At 44.8% G+C, this 27,800-nt stretch overlaps 2 protein-coding genes across 6 annotated transcripts in view; both read right to left on the reverse strand.

Annotated features, from left to right (window-relative positions):
- PKIG (cAMP-dependent protein kinase inhibitor gamma) overlaps positions 1 to 27,800 on the reverse strand; it is a 389,802-nt gene that overhangs the window by 106,010 nt on the left and 255,992 nt on the right. The window lies entirely within an intron of this gene.
- TTPAL (alpha tocopherol transfer protein like) lies at positions 1,438 to 20,334 on the reverse strand. 4 transcript variants are annotated; one of them, XM_069952641.1, is made up of 5 exons: positions 20,144 to 20,334; positions 8,944 to 9,393; positions 8,317 to 8,510; positions 7,055 to 7,165; positions 1,438 to 5,951 (listed from the first exon to the last, which is right to left on the reverse strand). In XM_069952641.1, exons 2-5 carry the CDS (start codon positions 9,377 to 9,379, stop codon positions 5,676 to 5,678), a joined length of 1,017 nt encoding a protein of 338 aa, XP_069808742.1. In that variant the 5' UTR covers positions 9,380 to 9,393; positions 20,144 to 20,334; the 3' UTR covers positions 1,438 to 5,675. The 4 variants fall into 4 exon arrangements, with proteins under 4 accessions (XP_069808742.1, XP_069808741.1, XP_069808743.1 ...); XM_069952640.1 differs by having other exon boundaries at positions 20,099 to 20,334; XM_069952642.1 differs by lacking the exon at positions 20,144 to 20,334 and adding an exon at positions 9,594 to 9,615.

Consider the following 27,800-nt stretch of genomic DNA (forward strand, 5'->3'; position numbering starts at 1 on the left):
AGAGTGAGGCTGTGTAGAGAGGGCATAGACAGTGTCAGACATACCTCTGTGACAGTCAGCTTCGGAATAAAGACTGTGTTTTTCATGAAGACGCCTAATTACAGAGCACTGTTTGTGATCAACTATGGAAAACTCAGCATGAATATATGCAAATCTGTGCTGTCCGTTTTTCTTTAAGTAATTGCAGCAAATACTAGATGCACATTTACTTTTAGGAGGGTTCTTGTGCTGCAGTTGTTGCATCCATTTGTCACCATTTTAGGTTGCGGCTGCATTATGACCATGGGTTGTTGGGTCAGACTGAATGGATGGCACTGCCATGGCATGGATTGTGCTACCATGAAGAACAATCCATTCAATGTGACTCTGAAACTTGTCCACGTCCAGGGTTATGGTATAGCCCTAGCCTTACAAAATAGTGCCATGTGGGCAAAGTCTTGTCTGCGTGCATCAGACATGGTGTAAGAAAGTGGCACAAAGTCTTGAACTTGTTTGTGTACAAGATGTTAGATGAAGTGTCGGATCCTCGGGGTAGGCGGGGACCACAGGAGCCAGAATGACGGCGCTTCACGTTTAAGTAAAACGTTGAATTTTAATGGTCTCAAACGCGTTTCGAGGCATAAATTGCCCCTTTGTCAAGTAGGAGATGTCTCTCCTACTTGACAAAGGGGCAATTTATGCCTCGGAACGCGTTGTTTGAGACCATTAAAATTCATAGTTTTACTTCATTAAACCTGAAGCCGTGAAGCGCCGTCATTCTGGCTCCTGTGGTCCCCGCCTACCCCGAGGATCCGACACTTCATCTACCATTCTCCATTCCCTGATCTCCTGGCTTGGGATCTCGGCATCTACCCTTGGAGCCTGGCTGCTACGGCTACTACCTCTCTCTTCACTGATAGTGCATACAGGTGTTGTGTTCTTAGCACAACACCATCAGGTGAGCAGTTTTATTATCAGCTTGTTCGACCTACAATCTGTTGTTTACGTTATCACCCTATGGCGCCCTTTCCACTTTTTTAGCCCTACTGTGTACAAGATGTGACCTGCTGAAATATGGCAGCCATAGGAGAGGGTCCCAGTGTCAGAGTGTTTTCTATTAGGGAACCCAACTAACTTGGTCTTAATGTTATATACTCACTGTCACTTCAAACAACTTTCCTCCATGCGATACAAATATGTTAGAAATGACACTAAGTACCTCATTTACCAAAAATTACTCCTTACCCCCAAAAAATAGCTCTGAAATCTTAGCCACCAGGTGTCTACTTACCCTGCAATCTGCTGTCCATTGCTTGTTATCAGTGTATTTCTGTCTTTAGTAACTAACAGCTGTGACAGCTATTATATTGTAATAGCTGCACTTAAAGATCAGTCAACAGCAAATAACACTTTAAGGGAAAAGTAAATACAGTACAAATGATGAAGGTCTGAGCCGGATTGATGAGGATAGAGATTTATTGTCCATGCACATACAAAGTAACACTTATCAGATTGCACTTCTATCATTGTGGATGGATAAACCAGAATAGAAAAATAAAACTTCATTCAGCACAAAGGTCCCAACAATCTGATACATACGCCACTCATAATGATCCCCAGGGGGATCATGGCCGGGATCTCTAAGACTGATGCACAATATGCATCACTACCTCACAAAATATTAACCTTTTCCTCTTATATGGGTTTCCTGTTTGTTTTGAGTGTGAGGTAAGAAAATCCACCTCTAAATTCCAAGAGGTAATTAGAAGTGGATTTTTAGGGAGAATCTAAACATTTTGAATAATTTATACATTACTAAACATTTATCCTAAGTGAATGTTCATCTGCCTAACAGCTCTCTCTCCATGCACGAGTGTTCGTCTGGCTGAGAGTTGATATCCAACATGCCCAATCCTTCCTTCCCCCGATATCTTATCGGGAGATTTGGGAGTGCTCTATAGTCACACTATCCTGACAAAAAGAGCGGTTTGTATTCCGGCCCTTAAAGAGGTAGTCCCATCTGGACAAGTTATGTCCGATACTGTGGGTACGGAATAACTTTGCCAGAAGGGAAAACCTTTTTAAGGAAGACAGAGCAGGTTGGAAACTAACAAGTAATATGACAGAAAAGCAGTTTATGGTGAAAGCAATACTAGAAAATAACCTGGGACTCCTTGCATGACTAGGATGTCTTACAGGAGGTACAGGCAACTATCAATGGGCTAAGTGCACATATATAACTTGCCACCATGAAATACAGGACCCCCCCCGGTGACCGGATTGGTTGTGGGGAACCTCACTTGTGCTTCTCTATTTTCCTATTGTTGTGATATAAGTAAGAATATCTGCAAAATGAACAGTATGTTATTGCACACGGCTTATACACCCATGCAGAGGATCACTGACACCTCCCACCCTCATTCCCGCATCAGGAAAGACAGCTGGTGACGTGGGCGAGTTGGGAATATCTGTGATCCAGGCTAAAGATGGATGGTGGTAACATACACACAGTAATACAAAAATATTTCTATATACTGAGCAAAATAGAACTATTCCCCTTCACCCTGGCACATTTCTATGGCAGCTGTCTCCAGCCTGTGGTTCTTCAGCTGTTCAAAAACTACCACTCTCCATCAATACTACTATCCTAAAGGTACTGGACATGGACTTGACCTGACTACATTAACCCAACACCAACAAAATGGCCTCCTATGCACGACAACAGATCTGTCTATAAACTGTAGGAAGGTTTCACAGCAAGATGAAAGCGTTCCTATCTTTATACAAGGACACCAAGTTTCCAGCAGAGCATTGCCCATCACACTGCCCCGCCATCTTCCCATAGTGCATCCTGATGCCATCTCTTCAGGTAAGTGACACACGTCCCCAGCCATCCACATGATGGAGAACGAGATCCATCAGACCAGGTGACTTCTTCAGTGATTGGACACTGGCTCCTACCTGACCCCTGACAGGCGCCATTGCCACCAGTGATAACTTGTAGCTGATCAGTATCTACTGTAAGGAGGGGGATGCAGCTGCAGTATGTTACAGGGAGAAGCATGGAGATTTACATTTTTCTAAATCCTAGAAAAGCTTTAATCTTTAGGATTATACAACTACTATGGTCACTGTACAGCGCCTGTTAGAGCAGCCTATAGAGCACCACCGAATCCACCTGCAGTCTTAAAGGAGAACACACCCATGTTAGCATATTATGACAAGGATTATCCTTTACCTGTATATTTGGTTTATCAAGACAACTACACCCAGACTTGGAAACCTACAGGCTATCATACAACCAGAAGCGCTAGTCCAAGTAGATGAGACACAAGAAAAGTCTTAGCACAAAGGTATCATATAAAACAACAATATTCAGACAATGCTAAGTATGGCACAAAAATCCGTAACTATTGTACACATGGGGGCAGCAACTTACCAAACCGGTAACACCTGATAACTGTAACAAAAAGTATGGCCAACCTGACCATAATGGGGATCTATAGACCGAGTCAAGGTGCTGGGTCACTGGGACAGTACACGGTCCCTGAATAAAGGGGTGCGTGACACAATGGGCTCTCCTGCCCAAGTCTAAACCGAAAATAAACATAAAAGGGGTTATCCCTTAATCCTGATAAGGTTACAAATTCTGAGGACCCCCCCCCCCCCCAACGAGAGCAGAGGTCCCAAGTTTCCCATCTTTATGGATTGGGAGTCATTGTGCACAGTGCCGCTCCATTCATTGTCAATGGGGACACTGAAGAAATCAGAGTGTTGTACTAAATATCCTAACAGTGAATGGCACAGCAATGTGTATGGTGCAACTTGGCACCGCCTTCTTGACGCTTGAGTATGATATAAAGCTGACACTGCTTTTAGAGGGAACCAATCCCTACACCAAATGTTGTCTATACTGCTAATCATACACAAACATTGATCTGTTCCTTGTGTCCCTGCCCGCTTTTACCAACTCCCACACTGTATGTAAATGCGAGCGAACTAGCCATTTGGGTGGCTCCAGGCACCTAACTAGTCCCAGTGACTATTTCCTTGCTGCTTCACAAAGACAGGTCTCAGCCTATGTACCCACTTAAGCCCAACTTTGTGTGAAGCAGCAAGGATACCACACTGTCAATCATACCCACAGAGGTGTGATCACATCACCTTACCATCTGCAGGACTGTGACTAGTTAGTTCAGGGACCACCCCATTGACTAGTTCCCCACAGTTACATAAAGCGAAGGGATGGATAAAAGTACATTTGTGGAGCACAGCAGGCAGGGACACAGGGAACAGATATATGTCCCTGCAGTGTATGATTACCAGTATTAGCCACATTAGATAGGTCTATAGGGAAAGTGGTGTGAGGGGCTCCAAGTGCACAATCGCATCAAGAAATCTTTCAAGTTTACAAAGTTCAAATTTTTTAAAAAAATTGTTAGCTTGCCTTGCTTTCAGATCAAGTTACTTGCAATCCAAGGTTTCACTGTAAAAAAAATAATATATATATATATATAAATATGATAACATGATAGATAGAAAGCCGGTTATATCACTTCAACTACAGCAATTATTTGAAACACGTGTTTTTTTTAACAGGCTTTGTATAAAGTACGAATAACTTGTTCTGCAAGAGCTGTGTCTGTTAAATAGTTGCTGTAGCTGAAATGATATACCTGGCTTTTTACCATGTTACCATTTTTATATTCCCATTTTAACTAAATTTATGATATTGTTGCTATGTAAGATATTATTAGCCATATAGTTTACAGGCAAAATATTTTTTGTTTCATTCAAATGTTAAGAGTTAACTTGTTAAGAGCCTACTATATACTTTATATTTGGTAGGTTTAAACCTATTTTTTTTTTTTATTGGTTCCCTTTAAATGATACAATTTTGGCTACCTAGAATCTCCACTAGGGGCAGCTCACAATTAGTTCAATCCCCCTGGCTTTATAGATTTTCCCTTAATGACATAAAGGTAACAGCAATCTATTTTATTTGTTCTGTGCTCATATAAAGTCCTACAGCAATTGCTGATTTTAACCACAGATTCACTTTAATGACATTCATACAATAAAGAGGGTCCTGTACTAAAGCTAAGAGCCCCTTCAAACACAGGTCTGGGCACTAAGGGATGATGCACAACAAGGATACTCTATCTTCCATGGGTACCCAGCATTTCCAGTGAGGATATTCCTATAAATCAGCATCTAATGTAAATGGGTGACACCATATAGGACAACACATCCACTGGGTCAATGGTGCCCAATATTTAGTCCACAATGCGTCCTGGGCCTCCAAGGTCTAGTCTAGGGGAAGCTTACAACTCCTAGCCTTATTCTAAACTCTGCATATTGTCGGACTTTGGTGCTGCACCTCCCATTCCATCCAGATTCCTAATGTCATAAGCATTGTCAGGGCATGCTGGGTGCTGGGGTTGTAGTTTCCCAATGTAGCAAGGTCCAGTTTGCAATAAAACAATTGGATATTTAAAAAAAAAATTCAAGTGCTTTAAGAGTAAAGCTGTGAAACAGGGCAATGATATATTTGGCAATGATATAGTTATTTGTTAATGGACACACAACAATCATGGGGGGGGGGGGACTTAAAGTGAATAGTAAAAATCATTGCACCTGATAGACATTTATTCAGCTGCTGGCTCGGGGGTCTCCAGACGATGCAGGAATACTATTCAGTAACAGTAGAGCTGGGATTTAACCCCGCGTGCGGACTCCTCGCATTGCAGATAGTCCGACTCTCCATCGTTCATGACGAACCCCTGGAGGGAGCCGTCTCTGGTGAGGTCAACCTGGTTAAAGTCTTGTGCTAAGTCACTTTCAGATGCCAAGAGAATCTGGGTCCATGCGTCAATGTCCAGCTTCCCGGCTGTGCCTCCATATTCTTCTGGTAAGACGGCCTTAGGGATATTGCTGTGGAGGGAGCTCAGATCCGATCCGTGCAGGAATATCTATATGGGGGAGAAACAATCTCTCAAAAATTGGACCCTCGCAACCGTGTCTTGTATTCAGCACCCAATGCAGAATACTTTGGCCACATCTGGTTCCATCTCTAATAGAGATCACAGGCAGCCTGCTGCGACTGCCGGGGAGATGGGACTGCTGCGACTGCCGGGGAGGTGGGACTGCTGCGACTACCGGGGAACAGTACAAAGTGAATGAGTAGATAGTAGGGGGCACTGTTTCAACTACAAGAACCTTTAGGGTGCCTTCACATGTACTGGATCCACAGCGGATTTCATGCTGCGAATTTTCAGCGAAATCCGCTGCGGATCCATTGCCAGTTATTTTCTATGAGAATAAATACATCCCGCTGCAAGTATGTAAGTTAACCCCCCCCCCTCCGGATGGAGCATACTGTACCTGGTCCACGCTCCAGCTTGCTTCGGGGGTTCCCGGCGTCTGCACGTCCTGCTCAGCCAATTAGTGGCTGCGTCCGGTCAGCGCTCTGATTGGCTGAGCAGGACGTCCAGGCGGGAACCCCCGTAGCAAACCGGAGTGTGGAGCAGGTACAGTATGCTCCAGCCGGAGGGGGGGGGGGGGGGGGGTTAACTTACATACTCATGTCAATCTCGCTGCGAGGATGTATTCTCATAGAAAATAACTGGCAATGGATCTGCAGCATGTACGTGTAAAGGAATCCTTAATCTGACTACTAGGGGGAGGAATCTGGTTGCATTGTGTAGCCATTCATACCATAACTCACCTTTAAAGTAGTTATGGTATTTGGAAAAACTTCTGACATGTCAAAGGTTTTGGTCAGTCAGGTCTGGGTGTTTAGACAAGAGGCAAGTGCGCAGTGGCTGCTCTCCTGTCTCAATGCAGAACATGGTTTGTATAGTAAGTTTATGAGATCGGTGAGCACCCGGACCCAGACCAATCAAAAGTTTTAAACAGCATGTCAGCACTGTTGTGGTACTACAAATCCCATCACAGCCCAGCATTGTGATATGCATGGGATGTGCAGAGGTTGCAGGACATTGCATTCTTTCCATAGATCCATAGTGTTAGCAGGTAGCAGCTGATCTGCAGAACAGCACAGCGCTGCACTTACCCGTTTCACAATCTTCTCCTTTAGAAATGGCCTCAGTATAGCGTAAATCCCTTTAAATATCCGGGGCTCATTGATGATGTTGACAGCTTTTATCCTGATTGGAAAACCATCCTGTTGTACAAAGCAATCAATGTGTTAGCAACAACTTATAAAGAAACAGGCTTCTCTAAAGAAGGCAGAGACGATGGGATAGAACTGCTTAAAGGGATACTCCAGATATTTTCTCTTTCAGATCAACTGGTGTCAGAAAGTGTCAGAGATTTGTAATTTACTTTTATTAAAAAAATCTCATATCTTCAAGTACTTAGCAGCTGCTGTATGTCCTGCAGGAAGTGATGTATTCTTTCCATCTGACACAGTCTGACACAGTGTTTCCTGCTGCCACCTCTGTCCAAGACAGAAACTGCCCAGAGCAGCAGCAAATCCCCAAAGAAAACCTCTCCTGCTCTCAGACTGGAAAGAATACACCCCTTCTCTATGGGGCTGCTGAATATTCAGAGTTCAGTGCTTGGAAACGTTATTTAGCTCCATAAAGAATAAGGGCCCTATTGCACGGGACCATTATCATGCAAAAAATCGTTATATTGTTTGAACCTAAACGATAATCGAAAAATCGTTTGTGTTGCTGATTTAGATCTGAACCTAAAATTATCGTTAACCGTTCGCTAATCGTTCACTGTAATTCCACATTCGTTCTCTCAAGTTGCACATTTGGTCAGTAATCGTTCAGTGTAATTGCACATTGTTCATTGTTTTGCTGGCATCAGAAGGAATAAATGATTGTAGTAACGATCGTAGTAATGATCGTAACTAACAACCATCGTTCTGTGTAATATGGTGAAAGATTTTAGGTTAACGATAAACAATCTAGTCTGCGATGGTTTATCGTTAGCCGTTAAAAATCGCTCTTTGTAATAGAACCCTAAATGAAGCACTGGGTGTGTACCATTCATTATGGGGGCAATTTGGTCCCTGCTCTAAGGACAGCTCGGGTAACTATGAATATGACCACGCTGGGTTGGTTAATGCACAAGCTCCATTCTGATCCAATGAGGTCGTATCCAAAGTCACCCAAACTTCTGGCTGCATGAGTAACTGCAAGCCAATCGGGGCAGAAAACATCATGACAACTAGTAAGCCCATCACTAATACAGCAATATGGTTACATTCTGACTGGTAACAACCAGCAGCACAATTGCCCTAATTTTACAGTTATGCCCCCGCCTCAACCCCCTTGGCATTATTGACAACCCTTCTCTCACCTGAAGAATTCCGATGATCTTCTTGGCAATAAATGGCCCAAAATGAGATGCCTGGGATAATCCGACCCCCTCGTAGTCCGCTAGGATCACAATTCCATTCACTTGGGTTTCCTCAGCTTCTATCAGTTTTTCCAGGGATAGATAAATAGCACGAAGGTTTTCAGTGATCGGGAAAGTTCGGGGATTCCACTGACCTAATGGATAAAAAGACTATCAGGAGTGATAGACATGCATAGCTGCTGGGGTAAACATGTTTTTGGTGTGCTTTTAATCTTTCTTTATGTCTACTGTGCAGGTTGCCCCTTCCTTGTGTGCTGCTATCCAGATGTGTCCTCACTTCTCCTCCCTCTCCCCTCTCACAGCATGAGATTTATAGACAGATAGAAACTGCATCTGCATCCCCCTCCTCTCTATACTAAAATTCAGGAGTGGGGTTCAGGCTGCACTTTTTTGTTTTTTTTCTTTTAGTGTTATGTGTGAATGGTATTGAGCGGTATTGTGATGGTTTGGCTCTGCCATTTCTGAGGTCTCATGTGACTAAAAGATATTCAGAAATGGTCTTTAAAGTGGAGTATGTTCAGGTATGAGATGTTACATACAACACAAACAAAAAACGTGTCATCATACCGGGGCGAATACAGACAATCCGTCTTCCCTCGGTGTCTGTATGAGGTAGAACAGTCAAGAACCCAGAGTCCAGCACAGGTTTAACTGCGGAAGGTCTCAGGTTGGTAAATACTTCTGGCCATCCTTTCCGGCAACTGTAATAATTGACTAATAGCTGCAAAGCTCGGTCATAGTCAAACTTGCGAGCCCTCAGGAAGCGGAGCAGGAAAGCGTCATCGACCCGTGTCCTTAGGTTAGGGTAGTCCTTCCATATCATGTCCCTCAGGGCCTGCACATCACGTAGTCTCCATTCCGGCTTCTCCTGCAGTTCTTCCCTGGCCTTGAGGACCAGCTCCGGGGTCAAGGTACAGACGTAGCCTTCCTGGAGAGTGGAGTCTACTTCTAGGGAAGACGACACAGAAGAACTTCCTACTGAGGTCTCATTGTCTTGTGCCATTGAACAGGTGGCAGCTGTAAATAAAAAGGTGATACAATGCTGTAAGATACACCAGATACAACCTTTAGCTCCAAATACTATACTGTGCAGGGCCAAGACGACAAACTGGTATTACCCACACTGCCACCACAGAGCCTCTGAGCAGCCCATTATCCCTAATGTTTGGTATCATGGCTGGGGACAAATGACTGGTATGTGAAGCCATAGTCCTCACCGGTGTCCGTAGGAACAGGCACCAACACCAGAGAGATTACTGATGATCAGGCTGCATGACTCGGGTTTTGCAGACTGCGCCAATGGTTACACAATTCTCTACTTGGCGATATATCATTGACGTCTGCTGTTTGGTTGGACATTATAACCCACTAGAAATCTGTTAAAGATTAAACCATTCTTGGATTTGGGTAAATACCAAATGGCCGCCATCACATTAGGGTTTAGTTTACCATCAGTATTTTATATACTCCTGTGTGTAATTCTACCAGGCTGATTACCCTTATTGCCATGTCCTATCCGCAATCCAGTGTAATGGCACATCCTGATGCCGATCTGTGCATACATGATCACATGGTCAGCCCGGCTGTTTAACCCCTTAGATGCTGCAATCATTATCGATCACTGGTAGTACATGGTACTCTCCTGTGCCAAGTGTCAAAGAGTGACACCTCCTTGCTCTCCCCCTCTATACCTGACCATGTTTGAGGCTCAGCTTCCAGCTGTCAGTCTAGCAGGTACAGGGATGTTGTTAGAGCAATTGACCTTATAGGGTTGGGGAACGCCTCTTTGCACAGTAGAATAAAAGCATTTTTCTCTATTATGGAAGCACAGACAGATATATGAAAGGTACCATGCATCTCCCTCCCTTGAGGTGTAAACTGCAGCTGACAGATTCCCTTTAAGGTGTACTCTAGAGATGAGCGAATATCAAGCATTCGTCCGAACTTGAGCGTTCGGCATTTGATTAGCGGTGGCTGCTGAAGTTAGATAAAGCCCTAAGGCTATGTGGAAATCATGTATATAGTCATAGGGGCCTATTCCACGGAGTGATAATCGCCCGATTCTGCCGATTATCTCTCTGTAGAATAGAGACAACGATCAGCCGATGATCGTTTATTTAGGTGCAAACCTAAAAGCATCCGGCACCGCACATCGCTACGTGGAATAGCGATGCATACTTTACCTTTCCAGGCTGCAGGTCTTCTCCTGCGCTCCTTCTCCCGATCCCGCGTGCAGCAGCAGCTTCGAAGTGGCATGTCTGAGCTGACAGACCGCTCAGCCAATCACAGGTCGGGACCGCCACGGCCAGTGATTGGCTGAGCGGTCCGTCAGCTCAGACAGGTCACTCCGAAGCTGCTGCTGCACGCGGGAGAAGACCTGCAGAAGGAGCGCAGGAGAAGACCTGCAGCCTGGATAGGTAAAGTATGATGTTTAACAAGGGCTGCAAGGACATCGGTAACGATGTCCCTGCAGCCCTCGCTAAACGATTATCAGGCCGTGGCCCAGTAAACGAGCGCCGATCTGCTTGTTGACATTGTTGATCGGGCCCCCATCAGCCCGTGGAATAGGACCCATACGCTGTATTCATGTTTTCCAGACAATCTTAGGGCTTTATCCAACTTCAGCAGCCACCACTAATCAAATGCCGAACGATCGGGTTCGGATGAACTCGAGCATGCTTGAGATTCGCTCATCTCTAGGGTACTCCTAATTTTAGACATTCTGTCTGGTACATGCCCTCTGAGTGACCTCTGGGGCAGGGGTCCTGTATATATGGAGGTTACACAGACACAGCATCCACAGCTCTAGAGCATTACCCAGGAACCACAATGGTTTTCTGCCAATGACTACATGTGAGGTGACAAGACTTCCTGCAACTGTAACGCTCCTCATTCAGTGTGAGTCAGCGTGCCCTGCACCCAGCCATGTGTCAGGTGACCGGACACTACAGTGGGAGTAGTCATTACCCACAGTATCCCACAGCAACACAAGCACAGATCCCAGTCATCTCCTCCTGTCACTGTAATACAACCAGCAGGGTTAGAAAAACATGGCTGCTCTCTTTCAGAAACATGGACGGAGCCAAAGTGTAATACCACACACAACCTAAGGGCAGGGGTGGCGCTATTTCCAGAAGAAAGCAGCTATATGTTCTTCTAATCCTCAATAATCCCATTAAACTGGGTAGCTGTCATGAGGTTGTATTGGGGTCACCTGAAAACACAACTATCAAACGATAATTATTCATAATAGATGTACTATACCCGACCCTGTATACCTGTCTGACCTGACAGTCGCTGCTGTCACCTGTGATCTCACTACTAAATTTTTCTATGTATATAATCTGCAGGATTATAGACGCCGACCCAACCCATCAGGTAATGTCAGGGGTGACGCTATAATAATCGCATAGGGAGACTTATGCCCAGACTCCCCAGCTATAATGTCTGGTGTATACAGCTCAACCAACGAAAGAAAGCCATGTCACATATGTAAGGGTGGCACTCCCACAAAAGAATAAATAAATAGCAAGATATATTAGATAGATAAATAAATAAATGAAAGAATAGATAAATAGATAAATAATATAAGCTGCATGTAAAGGTGGCAAAGTATAACAAATTTTATTAGTACACGAAAGTCACAAAGTGCAAAACATACAAATTAAAAACAATTAAAACCACAACATACAAAAGTCCATGTTAGATAGACATGGAACTAGGACAAACTGACAAGCATCCATATAATTCACCCCCTATGTGAAATGATACTGACTCAAACCCTGAAAGGGGTGTATATGTGTCAAAGTGTGAGCAGTGATGTCTGTATAAATAACAGAGCTCGATGGACACAGAACAACCCGGGTAGATAAAAATACAAAAGCTGTGAAGAGATTGTTTGAGTCAAGTAAGAAGATTAAATATCACCAGAGGGGGAGTTCATGTCAGGGTCCAAAAAACCCCACGCGTTCCGTCTCCGTCACGAGACTTTCTCAAGGGTAAAGGTACAATGACTTGTTAGACATATATATAGCACTTTTAATCCATGTAAATTAATTACCATGTCCGTAGGTGAGTGACCCAGCCTCCCATAAGGTGTAGATCTCGACCTGTGCCCACAACATGGCCGCGGCGTCACCACATATTCACTGCGCATGCCCGCAGTAACAACACCGCCCTCCTATGAGGAGGGCGGTGTTGTTACTGCGGGCATGCGCAGTGAATATGTGGTGACGCCGCGGCCATGTTGTGGGCACAGGTCGAGATCTACACCTTATGGGAGGCTGGGTCACTCACCTACGGACATGGTAATTAATTTACATGGATTAAAAGTGCTATATATATGTCTAACAAGTCATTGTACCTTTACCCTTGAGAAAGTCTCGTGACGGAGACGGAACGCGTGGGGTTTTTTGGACCCTGACATGAACTCCCCCTCTGGTGATATTTAATCTTCTTACTTGACTCAAACAATCTCTTCACAGCTTTTGTATTTTTATCTACCCGGGTTGTTCTGTGTCCATCGAGCTCTGTTATTTATACAGACATCACTGCTCACACTTTGACACATATACACCCCTTTCAGGGTTTGAGTCAGTATCATTTCACATAGGGGGTGAATTATATGGATGCTTGTCAGTTTGTCCTAGTTCCATGTCTATCTAACATGGACTTTTGTATGTTGTGGTTTTAATTGTTTTTAATTTGTATGTTTTGCACTTTGTGACTTTCGTGTACTAATAAAATTTGTTATACTTTGCCACCTTTACATGCAGCTTATATTATTTATCTATTTATCTATTCTTTCATTTATTTATTTATCTATCTAATATATCTTGCTATTTATTTATTCTTTTGTGGGAGTGCCACCCTTACATATGTGACATGGCTTTCTTTCGTTGGTTGTTTTGTATGAATTTTTTCATGCCATTTTGGGTTGAGCACCCCATTCTATAGATCTAAGTAGTGCCTTGCCCTCCATTTGTTGTTTTTGGTGTATACAGCTAATACTGGTACCTATATACTCTATATGGATGCAATGTGGTTACAGATATAATGTCTAGGTGTAGATATTGGCTTCCTATGTATATATGCATAAGTATGCACATGCAATGTGTACACCGTTTTTATGAATTCTCTATGTATATATGGAGTACAGATATGATGTATGGGTGTATATACTTACTATAGGTCGTCTATGTATATACAGTATACAGATATGATGTATGGGTGTATATACTTACTATATGTCCTCTATGTATATACAGTGTACAGATATGATGTATGGGTGTATATACTTACTATAGGTCGTCTATGTATATACAGTATACAGATATGATGTATGGGTGTATATACTTACTATATGTCCTCTATGTATACAGCGTACAGATATGATGTATGGGTGTATATACTTACTATAGGTCCTCTATGTATACAGTATACAGATATGATGTATAGGGGTATATACTTACTATAGGTCGTCTATATATATACAGTGTACAGATATGATGTATGGGTGTATATACTTACTATAGGTCCTCTATGTATATACAGTGTACAGATATGATGTATGGGTGTATATACTTACTATAGGCCCTCTATGTATATACAGTGTACAGATATGATGTATGGGTGTATATACTTACTATAGGTCGTCTATGTATATACAGTATACAGATATGATGTATGGGTGTATATACTTACTATATGTCCTCTATGTATACAGCGTACAGATATGATGTATGGGTGTATATACTTACTATAGGTCCTCTATGTATACAGTATACAGATATGATGTATAGGGGTATATACTTACTATAGGTCGTCTATATATATACAGTGTACAGATATGATGTATGGGTGTATATACTTACTATAGGTCCTCTATGTATATACAGTGTACAGATATGATGTATGGGTGTATATACTTACTATAGGTCCTCTATGTATACAGATATGATGTATGGGTGTATATACTTACTATAGGTCCTCTATGTATACAGTATACAGATATAATGTATAGGGGTATATACTTACTATAGGTCCTCTATGTATACAGTGTACAGATATGATGTATGGGTGTATATACTTACTATAGGTCCTCTATGTATACAGTATACAGATATGATGTATGGGTGTATATACTTACTATAGGTCCTCTATGTATATACAGTGTACAGATATGATGTATGGGTGTATATACTTACTATAGGTCCTCTATGTATATACAGTGTACAGATATGATGTATGGGTGTATATACATATACAGTGTACAGATATGATGTATGGGTGTATATACTTACTATAGGTCCTCTATGTATATACAGTGTACAGATATGATGTATGGGTGTATATACTTACTATAGGTCCTCTATGTAGGGCTGGGCGATTAATCGAATTAATTCGATTAATTCGCCCAGAAGGTTAGAATCGATTTAATTTTTTGTGAAAATCGTAAATTCGATTTTCACAAAAAATCATTGCGGGCAGAGAAGCGCGGAGAGTCAGTCGGGCGGGCGGACGGGAGGTGCAGGTGCCGGGCGGGAGATGGAGGGCGGGCAGCACTGCGTGGAGGTGCCGGCCGGGCATGAGGTGCAGGTTACGGCCGGCGGGAAGTGAGGGGGCGGCGCTGCGTGGAGGTGCAGGTCGGTCGGCAGTCCCCCAGAGCCGCGACCGACCTTCCCCAGCTGTACACATAGCCCTCCTCCCCTCACCCCGGCCACACATGCAGGTCCCGGTCTCTGCAGGAGGCTGCAGGGACTGTAGTGGTGATAGCGTCGCTGCCATTACTGGAGCTGTACAGCAGGATCTTCACCCCTGATCCCGCTGTACAGCTCCAGTAATGGCAGCGACGCTATCACCACTACAGTCCCTGCAGCCTCCTGCAGAGACCGGGACCTGCATGTGTGGCCGGGGTGAGGGGAGGAGGGCTATGTGTACTCCTTTCCCAATCATTCCCAGCTGCCCCAGCCCCCCTCCATCTCCCCCAGTCGCCCTCCATCTCCCCCAGTCGCCCTCCATCTCCCCCAGTCGCCCTCCATCTCCCCCAGTCGCCCTCCATCACCCCCAGTCCCCCTCCATCACCCCCAGTCCCCCTTCAGTCACCCCCCATCACCCCCACTCCTCCTTCAGTCACCCCCAGTCGCCCTCCATCACCCCCACTCCTCCTTCAGTAACCCCCAGTCGCCCTCCGTCACCCCCAGTCGCCCTCCGTCACCCCCAGTCGCCCTCCATCCCCCCCTAGCTGCCCATCTGTACCTGTACTACTACTACACCCCTCATCTATACCTGTACTACTACTACACCCCTCATCTATACCTGTACTACCACACCCCTCATCTATACCTGTACTACTACCACACCCCTCATCTATACCTGTACTACTACTACACCCCTCATCTATACCTGTACTACTACTACACCCCTCATCTATACCTGTACTACTACTACACCCCTCATCTATACCTGTACTACCACACCCCTCATCTATACCTGTACTACTACCACACCCCTCATCTATACCTGTACTACTACTACACCCCTCATCTATACCTGTACTACTACACCCCTCATCTATACCTGTACTACTACTACACCCCTCATCTGTACCTGTACTACTACACCCCTCATCTATACCTGTACTACTACCACACCCCTCATCTATACCTGTACTACTACTACACCCCTCATCTATACCTGTACTACTACTACACCCCTCATCTTAGGGCTGGGCGGTATACCGTGAAAATACCGATACCGTCCCTGGCGTCGGTTAACCGACCTCAACTTCGCCAGGACGGTATCTGCGGTATTTTCACCCGCCCGCCCCAGGACACTGACAGGTCAGGCTCCCCTCCCGGCCGCTCTCACACGGAGCTTCTCAGTCTCTCAGCAACTTCTATATAACGGCATGCAGTGCTGGGGGTCCCGGGCCGCTCTCCCTTGCCTCCATCCTGTCACAGCGGGTCAGCTTTGTCGCCCCGCCCCGCCCGTATCTTTGCCGCTTTAGCCGTCCGGTCCCCACTTCTAATAGTCAGAACACTCCTAGTGGGGTGACGTCACGGAGCGGGGACCGCAAGCGGCCTATTAACGCAGATCATCTACCAATGTGACCTCACCATAGAAGCTGTAAGTGTCCTATAGAGCGTAGGTGCCGGGTCCTTCCGTAGGGTCTTAGGTGTCAGGCCCTCCTATAGGACATAGGTGCTGGGTCCTCCTGTAGGACATAGGTGCTGGGTACTACTGATGGGGTCAGGCTCCACAAGAGAGGAGAATGTGAGGTTAGGAAGGATATTACTAGTCATAGGCGCTGCTCTGGGGCTATCATAGTCATATATCATACAGTTGTATATATTGCACAGTTCTCTATATATGGTATTATATCATACAGTCTATATATTACAGTTGTATAGAGTGTATAATATGGTAGTCGTATATATTGTACAGTTTTTTACATATATATATATTTATATATATATATATATATATATATATATATATATAGTATTATATCATACAGATACTGTGTATATAACAGTTGTATATAGTGTACAGTTTTTTACATATATATATATATATATTTATATATTATTAGTATTATATCATACAGATACTGTGTATATATATTACAGTTGTATATAGTGTATTATATGGTACATTTGGATATAGTGTATTATATGGTACAGTTGTGTATATATTGTACAGTTATCTAGTGTATTATGTCATAGTAATATGTATAGTACATTTGTATATAGTACAGTTGGATATAGTGTATTATATGGTAGTTAGTTATGGTATGTACACACTACAGGATGTGTATATAGAGTTATACAGCTATGTACACACGACAGGACATGTATATAGAGGTATACAGCTATGTACACACTACAGGATGTGTATGTAGTGTGTACATAGCTGTATACCTGTATATACACATCCTGTAGTGTGTACATAGCTGTATACCTCTATATACATGTCCTGTAGTGTGTACATAGCTGTATACCTGTGTATACACGTCCTGTAGTGTGTACATAGCTGTATACCTGGTTATACACGTCCAGGTCTCTTCTGAGACCCCCTAATAATGACAAATAATAATAACAACTATAGAGTAAATGGGCCAGCCTTGTGTTGCTGCTCAGTGATTTAAAAAAATATTATTGAAACAAAATCGCCAGTTTGACATGGCAAAGTGGGTGTGGCTTGCCAAAGGGGTGTGGCTTGAAAACAAGGCGTGTCATAATTATCGTTCAATTATCGTTACCGCATCTACATCAACGATAAACCGCGATATTGATTTAGGCCAATATCGCCCAGCCCTACCTCATCTATACCTGTACTACTACTACACCCCTCATCTATACCTGTACTACTACTACACCCCCATCTATACCTGTACTACTACTACACCACTTATCTATACCTGTACTACTACTACACTCCTCATCTGTACCTGTACTACTACACCCCTCATCTATACCTGTACTACTACCACACCCCTCATCTATACCTGTACTACCACACCCCTCATCTGTACCTGTACTACTACACCCCCATCTATACCTGTACTACTACACCCCTCATCTGTACCTGTACTACTACTACACCCCTCATCTATACCTGTACTACTACTACTACACCCCTCATCTATACCTGTACTACTACTACACCCCTCATCTATACCTGTACTACTACTACACCCCTCATCTATACCTGTACTACTACCACACCCCTCATCTATACCTGTACTACTACTACACCCCTCATCTATACCTGTACTACTACTACTACATCCCTCATCTGTACCTGTACTACTACTACACCCCTCATCTATACCTGTACTACTACCACACCCCTCATCTATACCTGTACTACTACTACACCCCTCATCTATACCTGTACTACTACTACTACATCCCTCATCTGTACCTGTACTACTACATCCCTCATCTGTACCTGTACTACTACACCCCTCATCTTTACCTGTACTACTACTACACCCCTCATCTGTACCTGTACTACTACACCCCTCATCTTTACCTGTACTACTACTACACCCCTCATCTGTACCTGTACTACTACACCCCTCATCTGTACCTGTACTACTACTACACCCCTCATCTGTACCTGTACTACTACACCCCTCATCTGTACCTGTACTACTACTACTACACTCCTCATCTATACCTGTACTACTACTACTACATCCCTCATCTGTACCTGTACTACTACACCCCTCATCTTTACCTGTACTACTACTACTACTACTACTACACCCCTTATCCACTATACCTCCACTACTAAACACACAAAGAAGATCTCCTATACTATATGGGGGCCCAGAATGGCACACAGGGAGCTTGTGTACTACAGGGGAGCACTGTTACAGTGAGAAGCAATACAGTTGTCTCAAATGTCATTAAAATAGTATCTGATGCTGCAAGGACAAAACTATTCTGTTTATTTAGCAAAAAGGAAAAAAAAATCGAGATTTAAATCGAGAATCGTCCAAAATTTTTAAAAAATCGAGATTTTATTTTTTGGCCATATCGCCCAGCTCTACCTCTATGTATATACAGTATACAGCTATGATGTATAGGGGTATATACTTACTATAGGTCCTCTATGTATACAGTGTACAGATATTATATATGGGTGTATATACTTACTATAGGTCCTCTATGTATACAGTGTACAGATATTATGTATGGGTGTATATACTTACTATAGGTCCTCTATGTATATAGTATACAGATATGATGTATAGGGGTATATACTTACTATAGGTCCTCTATGTATACAGTATACAGATATGATGTATAGGGGTATATACTTACTATAGGTCCTCTATGTATACAGTGTACAGATGTTATGTATGGGTGTATATACTTACTATAGGTCCTCCTCTATGTATACAGTATACAGATATGATGTATGAGTGTATATACTTACTATAGGCCCTCTATGTATATACAGTGTACAGATATGATGTATAGGGGTATATACTTACTATAGGTCCTCTATGTATATACAGTATACAGCTATGATGTAGAGGGGTATATACTTACTATAGGTCCTCTATGTATATACAGTGTACAGATATTATGTATGGGTGTATATACTTACTATAGGTCCTCTATGTATACAGTGTACAGATATGATGTATAGGGGTATATACTTACTATAGGCCCTCTATGTATATACAGTGTACAGATATGATGTATGGGTGTATATACTTACCATAGGTCCTCTATATATACAGTATACAGATATGATGTATGGGTGTATATACTTACTATAGGTCCTCTATGTATACAGTATACAGATATTATGTATGGGTGTATATACTTACTATAGGTCCTCTATGTATACAGTATACAGATATGATGTATGGGTGTATATACTTACTATAGGTCCTCTATGTATACAGTGTACAGATATGATGTATAGGGGTATATACTTACTATAGGCCCTCTGTGTATATACTGAACAGATAGGATGACCATAGGTGTGTATACTTAGTATGTGTCTTCAGATATGATGAGCAGATACAGATGTAATGTGTGTATACATTTCCTGTTCATACAGACAGTATACATATGTAGATATACTATGTTAGCACAGATGCAATGTATACTCAGTACACACAGTGACATCCTCCCCTCTGCAGCACACACATCCCCCCCATAATCGATATATTGTATCAGTCCTCGTCACCCTGTACCTGTCTTGCGAGCTGAGCAGCTGGAGAGCGGACCGAACCATTCACCTGCAGGAGGGGGCAGACTTCTCCGGGAATGCGGAATCCTGCAGCATCAGGCGCAGCGGCTGACCTCCTCTCCACCCCCGGGGCTCCTCACACAGGCTCTCACCTGCGCTCACATCCGATAGGCTGTCTGGGATCACGTGCACACACGTCCGATGTCCACCCACCTGTACGGCGCAGCGCTCCTGGGATTCCGAGGTTCGATGGGCGGGGGCGCGCTCGGCTTAACGTCTGGCGGCGTGCGCGTACACGTCTTGCTTCGATGATATGTAGTTGCTATTTGTTGTCAGCAGAGGGCGCGCCCTGTACACAGAATGAGCTTTTCCTTAGGTCCTTCTTAAAATAAAAAATGTTATGAAAATTATGAAATGTTTTAATATAATACACAAGTTTCCCATAACAGTGTGCCAGTCACAAGACCCCTATAACAGTGTGAGTCAGCTACAGGACCTCCATAACAGTGTGTGCCAGTCATAAGACCCTTATAACAGTGCGTGCCAGTCATAAGACCCCTATAACAGTGTGAGTCAGCTACAGGGCCTCCATAACAGTGTGCACCAGCCACAGGGCCTCCATAACAGTATGTGGCAGTCATAAGACCCCTATAACAGTGTGCACCAGCCACAGGGCCTCCATAACAGTGTGCCAGTCATAAGACCCCAATAACAGTGTGCACCAGCCACAGGGCCTCCATAACAGTGTGCCAGTCATAAGACCCCAATAACAGTGTGCACCAGCCACAGGGCCTCCATAACAGTATGTGGCAGTCATAAGACCCCTATAACAGTGTGAGTACGCTACAGGGCCTCCATAACAGTGTGTGCCAGTCATAAGACCCTTATAACAGTGTGTGCCAGTCATAAGACCCTTATAACAGTGTGTGCCAGTCATAAGACCCTTATAACAGTGTGTGCCAGTCATAAGACCCTTATAACAGTGTGTGCCAGTCATAAGACCCCCTATAACAGTGTGAGTCAGCTACAGGGCCTCCATAACAGTGTGCACCAGCCACAGGGCCTCCATAACAGTATGTGGCAGTCATAAGACCCCTATAACAGTGTGAGTACGCTACAGGGCCTCCATAACAGTGTGTGCCAGTCATAAGACCTTTATAACAGTGTGTGCCAGTCATAAGACCCTTATAACAGTGTGTGCCAGTCATAAGACCCTTATAACAGTGTGTGCCAGTCATAAGACCCTTATAACAGTGTGTGCCAGTCATAAGACCCCCTATAACAGTGTGAGTCAGCTACAGGGCCTCCATAACAGTGTGCCAGTCATAAGACCCCTATAACAGTGTGCACCAGCCACAGGACCACTATGACAGTGTGTACCAGCCATAAGACCCTCCTAACAGTGTGCACCAGCCACAGGGCCTCCATAACAGTGTGCCAGTCATACGCCCCCTATAACAGTGTGTGCCAGCCTTAGAACCCAATAGCAGTGTGCTATAAGTAGGGTGGCAATTCATTGCTAACACTTTATTCGTCATCTCAGGGGTATTCTGTGTGTGCATATCTGACTTACTATGTATTTCACTGCTCAATTCACTGACATGTAGCATATGTTGAAAGTACCTGAAGGGTTAACTGTGTTCCTGGGTATTGTCCTGCTGCCACCTGCTTGTGGAGATGGTCTGTCTGGGTCACTACCTCATTCTCAGGGTATCAGAGCTGTCCCTGTATCTCCTCATTCCCCTGACCCAATGGGCTTCTGAGTTACCTCTCTCCGCCAATGGAAGCTCAATCCCTGCAGCATAAAAGGATGTTTAGAGCAGGCCTAGGTGTTCTTGTCAGTAGTCAGTCAAGTTCTTCTGTCAGTTTTGTTCCAGTGTTCCTGTGAGAAGAGCCAGCAGTATCCAGGACCAGAGGGAGTCTTCTTCCAAAGGCTGACTAGAGCCCACCCGGATAATGAGCTGTGATCCTGATTTCTTTATGCCTAAGTTCCAGAACTATGCAGTGCTAAACACCTGAGATGCAACTACCTCTGAGGAACCTGCCTGTCTACACTGCAAGGTCCATCTCAAGTCTTCAGTCAGGGGTTGAAGAAGTTGCGTCTTGCCGAAAGGGCACCCCTGCTGCCGCCATGTCCTGCTTCCATCTGCACACCAATGACAGCTCCTAGCAGCTTCCAAGTGCCAGTACTTCTGCATGCGTCAGATTTCTTATGGTGGCTTTGCGATGCCCTGGCCCCTGGGGGCCACTTCCGCAGTGCTGGTGTTATGAGCGGGCAATGACCGGGGCAGCTGCAGGGGTTATACTTGTCACGGTATAGGCCTGAGAGCAGCACAGCTGTAGGGCCGGTCTGTGGAATCTGCGGTGATGATGGGCATGCGATTCTTCGCTGCACCTAGTCAGGGCACCAGTTAGTGGACACCAATGCCAGGGTTCAGTAACAGCGGTTTTATTATAGATGAGTTAACTAGTAGCAACAGTCTCTCCGGAAGCAACCGGGTATATAGCAGGCTTTGACAAATAAAGCAGGAGTGGTGCTGCATAGGCTGTGAGAATACGTGCCGGATGATGGGAGTAGGAGTATGAGAGAAATAGCGTTGCTGGGTGGATTAGCTTGAGAATAATACTTGCTGTGAATCCTTGTAGCGATGAGGAGAGATAACGGAATGACACCCAGATGAGAGAGAAGACTCCGGACACTTGAGCAGGCAGATACAGCCGAAGACTTGAATATAGCAGAGCACCTGATCCACACTTCTAGTGGTGAAGTGGGAGCTGCAGAGAAGAAGCCCAACTCCTCTGAGGCAGGAGAGGGACGACACACATCCTCCTTGCTTGGAAGCAGGGGGAAGACCAACTTGTTAGGAGGAAGTGGGAGGTCACATGGTTGCTCTTGGCCAGAGCTAGTCAGCCATTGGAGGAACCATGGTTACAGGGCACTGGCACGGTCACGTGATCAACAGCCTTGCATACCACTGTACACTGTAATAATACACAGGAATACATGAGAATACACATGAGAATGCACATTACCAGAGAATACTAGGGGAAAACCAGCAGCAGTTGCAGTGCAAACACTTACCAGAACAGGCATTGACACAGCAAGAGAAATGGCCATAATAGGAGTAGTAGTCTGCATGTTCTGGGACACTGCATACCTCCCTTGCAAATTTGAGCCGACCTCGGCGAATCTAGAAGGCAGCAAACATGAATAGACTGGACAATCAAACAACAGGAATGAATGATGAGAGTGAGTGTGATGAGGTATGTGTTTCCCACGCCCAAGGCACAGGTGAGAAGAGAGAATGAGAAACCCTAGTGGCAGGACTTCACCTAGGGGTGCCTAACATACTCTGGCGACCAGGTAGCTAGTGCGTGAACCATCTGACATGTAAGCCAGGACAACTCAACTGCTGGCGGGTGACCCTCAATATTCCAGCCAGTTAGACAGTAGGTTTTCTGTTAAATGTGTTACCCTACTGGAAAAGAGAACTGTGAAGACCTGTGTACTACCTTGGCGTGTCTGAGTAGTGTCTTGGATACCTGGAAGAGAAAAGAACAAAATAATAAAAGCAAACATACATGGGGAGCTCCCTTTCATACCACTCAATCACACACACAAGCACTCCACAGGCCAAACACACGAAAAGATATCCAAAGTGCGATATGTATGGACAAGTGTGAAGGTTAGGTATGACTATGTGTGATAACTACTGTGTTGGGACAAGACGGAGGCGAACAAATACTGGAAACAAAAAGGAAGGGAAACACAAAAGACAACAAATACTGCGAGGTCTTGAGGAGAACTGGCTCATATGAATCTGAATGAAAATCTGAGAGAAATCTGAATGAAAATCTGAGAAAAATCTGCATACGAACTGGCTCAACTAAATCTTTCCAGCTATAGAGATAATATAGACAATAATGAGACTGGATGAGAAAATACACTCCTACATAAACTAGGCTTTCTCTGAGGTATATGTAAACTGACTTCTCTTACTCAGAGGAGGAGCTATCTGACTTAGACACTGGAAAAATATACTGTTTTACAAAAGAGGCACTCTACTCTGAGGCTATCTAAGTAACCTTGTGCTTACTCAGAGGAGGAAATACAAAGACTTTGATAACACTGAAATGCCATAGTAGAAAAAAAAATGCAATAATGAAATAAGTGCAATAATACCCTGTGTGGAACACACAATCACAGGAAAGTGCATTAGGAAGGAATGGGTTAAGTGTCTCTGTTAGGTAGAGTCTCTTTTAGGCAATTGGAACATCGTCCATGTAAAAGGCTCTGGGACAGGCACTAGAGAACCTTTTGTTATTGTAAGTGTCCATCAGCTCATGGCTGGTAAGTACAGGGAACTTGGTCAGGAGGACCAGGCACGAACCTTAAACGTTGCATAGCAGGAACCTGAAACAAAACAGTCATATGAACAGTTACAGTGAGAACAGTTAGGACGGCCATGTCGGCCTAGCTTCTCAGAGAAGCTTACTCTTGCCCGGGGTGTGGAGGATCAGTCGGCTGCCAGATAGCAACCGAGGCTTCCCCGTTGGCGGCCATGACCTCTGCCCGATGATGCTCCCAGAGGGCTTGGAGCTGGTGACGCCAGGCATGCAGAATGGCAGCCTTTTGGACCTCCTCTGGATCCAGGGTGCTCTCCGGGGACACTGGAGCAGTGTCCATCTCGTCTGGGGAGTCCTCCTCAGCCTGGGTGAGCTGCGAGTCTGGAGGCTCTTCCTTGTAGCCGGAGAGACGGGAGAAGCCGATGAGGAACTGCACCCCTGTGGCAGCTGCGGGCATAGGAATAGTACCAGCGGGGATGGAGTGACCGGGTCCCGGAGGAATGCTGGTCTCAGGTATGGTCCCCTCAGTCTGATCAGCAGAGGTCGGGATGAAGGCCCGCGAAGACTTCTGTCATCCGACGGGACAGCGCCCCAGCTGGTGTCGCTGTAGGATGGGAGCGGTGCTAGCAGGCAGGCAGGATTGCTCCCCGGCAGCTCCGGCATCACTGGTGCTGCGGCTGCAGGCAAACGTTTCTCGGGGGCCGCCATCTTGTCACGCTCTGGCCGGAACTTGTAGCAGGAAGGGGAGGAGCGCCAGGCTGGAGGATCAGGTTCCAGAATCTGCCCAGCAACAGTGACGTCATCCGGCCCAGGCAGCAACCAGGAGCAGTCAATGGAAAGTCTATGGCGCCGGGCGATTCCCGCGCTTTGGCAGCATGGCTGTTAACCCCCTCCTCACCGGGGTATGGCGCAGCCAGAAATTGAAGAATAAGGCGGCCATCTTGTGTACAGTTTAGGGCCCAAACACTTCGATCACCCCCATAGTAATCGGCAAAGTCTCTGGGGGGGAGTAGCAGTACAGTTCTGGGGACACTGACAGTTGGCACAACACAGTCTGTATCCTGTTCGTGACGCCAAAAATGCGATGCCCTGGCCCCTGGGGGCCACTTCCACAGTGCTGGTGTTATGAGCGGGCAATGACCGGGGCAGCTGCAGGGGTTATACTTGTCACGGTATAGGCCTGAGGACAGCTGTAGGGCCGGTCTGTGGAATCTGCGGGTGATGATGGGCATGCGATTCTTCGCTGCACCTAGTCAGGGCACCAGTTAGTGGACACCAATGCCAGGGTTCAGTAACAGCGGTTTTATTATAGATGAGGTAACTAGTAGCAACAGTTCTGTCCGGATGCAACCGGGTATATAGCAGGCTTTGACAAATAAAGCAGGAGTGGTGCTGCATAGGCTGTGAGAATACGTGCCGGATGATGGGAGTAGGAGTATGAGAGAAATAGCGTTGCTGGGTGGATTAGCCTGAGAATAATACTTGCTGTGAATCCTTGTAGCGATGAGGAGAGATAACGGAATGACACCCAGATGAGAGAGAAGACTCCGGACACTTGAGCAGGCAGATACAGCCGAAGACTTGAATATAGCAGAGCACCTGATCCACACTTCTAGTGGTGAAGTGGGAGCTGCAGAGAAGAAGCCCAACTCCTCTGAGGCAGGAGAGGGACGACACACATCCTCCTTGCTTGGAAGCAGGGGGAAGACCAACTTGTTAGGAGGAAGTGGGAGGTCACATGGTTGCTCCTGGCCAGAGCTAGTCGGCCATTGGAGGAACCATGGTTACAGGGCACTGGCACGGTCACGTGATCAACAGCCATGCATACCACTGTACACTGTAATAATACACAGGAATACATGAGAATACACATGAGAATGCACATTACTAGAGAATACTAGGGGAAAACCAGCAGCAGTTGCAGTGCAAACACTTACCAGAACAGGCATTGACACAGCAATAGAAATGGCCATAATAGGAGTAGTAGTCTGCATGTTCTGGGACACTGCAGCTTCACACACAGCTTGTTTGGTATTTTTTTACTGTCCTCCAGAAAAATGCCAGAAAAACTCTATAGTAAAGAAACACCACAGTTTGCAGAAAAAAAATGCCAAAGTCTCAGCATGCTGAGTTTTGGATAAACTGCCACAAAGCCAAAAAGAACGCCGGATAAAAACCTCAAGCATATATGGCATTTCATAAAATACCATTGAATTACGGCTAACTTAAAGAAAAATGCTATGTTTTTTTGGTGTTTTTGCGAAAATTTAATTTTGTGTGAAACACTGTTCCAGCCATAAGACCCCCATAACACTGTGTGTCAGCCATAAAACCCCCGTAAGTGTGCAACATCCGCAGGGACCCCATAACAGTGTGTGACAGCCATAAGATCCCCATAATAACCGTGTGTTACCGCTACAGGGCCCCCATAACATCGTGTGATAGCCACAGCACCCCTTTAACAATGTGTGCCAGACACAGGGCCCCATAACAGTTTGCAAGAGCCAAAGATACCCCCATAACTGTGTGTCAGTCACAGGGCCATAACAGTGTGTGTGTGTCAGCCATAAGACCCCCCATAACAGTGTGTGTCTTATAACGATGACCCAATGCATTGTCTGCCACAGATGCCACCCAATGCCTAAGCTGTGTCCTTCCCCATTGTTGGCAGCTTCCCAGCACCTCCACTTCCATTCAAAATAAAGACTTTATGAGGACAATTATGTTACATGTTTTGGCCATATGGCGGCATGAAAACCCCAATTTTACACATGCAGGAGAACAATATAAGAGCACCCCAATAGTGTAAATGATGGGGCCCTGGTACCACAGGTGATACCTCTGCCATGGGTGGAATGTGAGAAGATCAGCCATCTGTAATAACCATTAAACATTGCAGAGAACGTGTTAATCCTGCACCTCATTAACCAGCTAACTCCGCCATGTTAATGTTTCTGGTACAATGGGCCATTCTGTGCCCGGGGTGAGAAATGTGAGATAACTTATTGACTTACACCATTTGAGTCAGCACAATGGTTGTAGGAAAGCATGTAATGAACATGTTGGACTGTAATTAAAAGCAAATGGCACAACTGGCGTCATAGACCAGTGGTATAGTGGCATCAGATGCACGGGCGCTTGATCAATATCTGATACAAATGTCATTATTACACTGGAGATTTGTCTATACTGATACTAGACTCCTAGGCTGTATCTCAGGATAAGTCAGGATAAGTTTTTAGTGTAGAGGCATAACTGGGCCCCAAAATGTGTATCTGCACCGCCTACTATGTGCCATTTATAATACTGGAGCTTTGTGTGTTATCTCTGTAGGGTGATATACAGTGTAAGCCTTGCTG

The sequence above is a fragment of the Dendropsophus ebraccatus genome, chromosome 14 (genome assembly GCF_027789765.1).
Source record: "Dendropsophus ebraccatus isolate aDenEbr1 chromosome 14, aDenEbr1.pat, whole genome shotgun sequence".
NCBI lineage: Eukaryota > Metazoa > Chordata > Amphibia > Anura > Hylidae > Dendropsophus > Dendropsophus ebraccatus.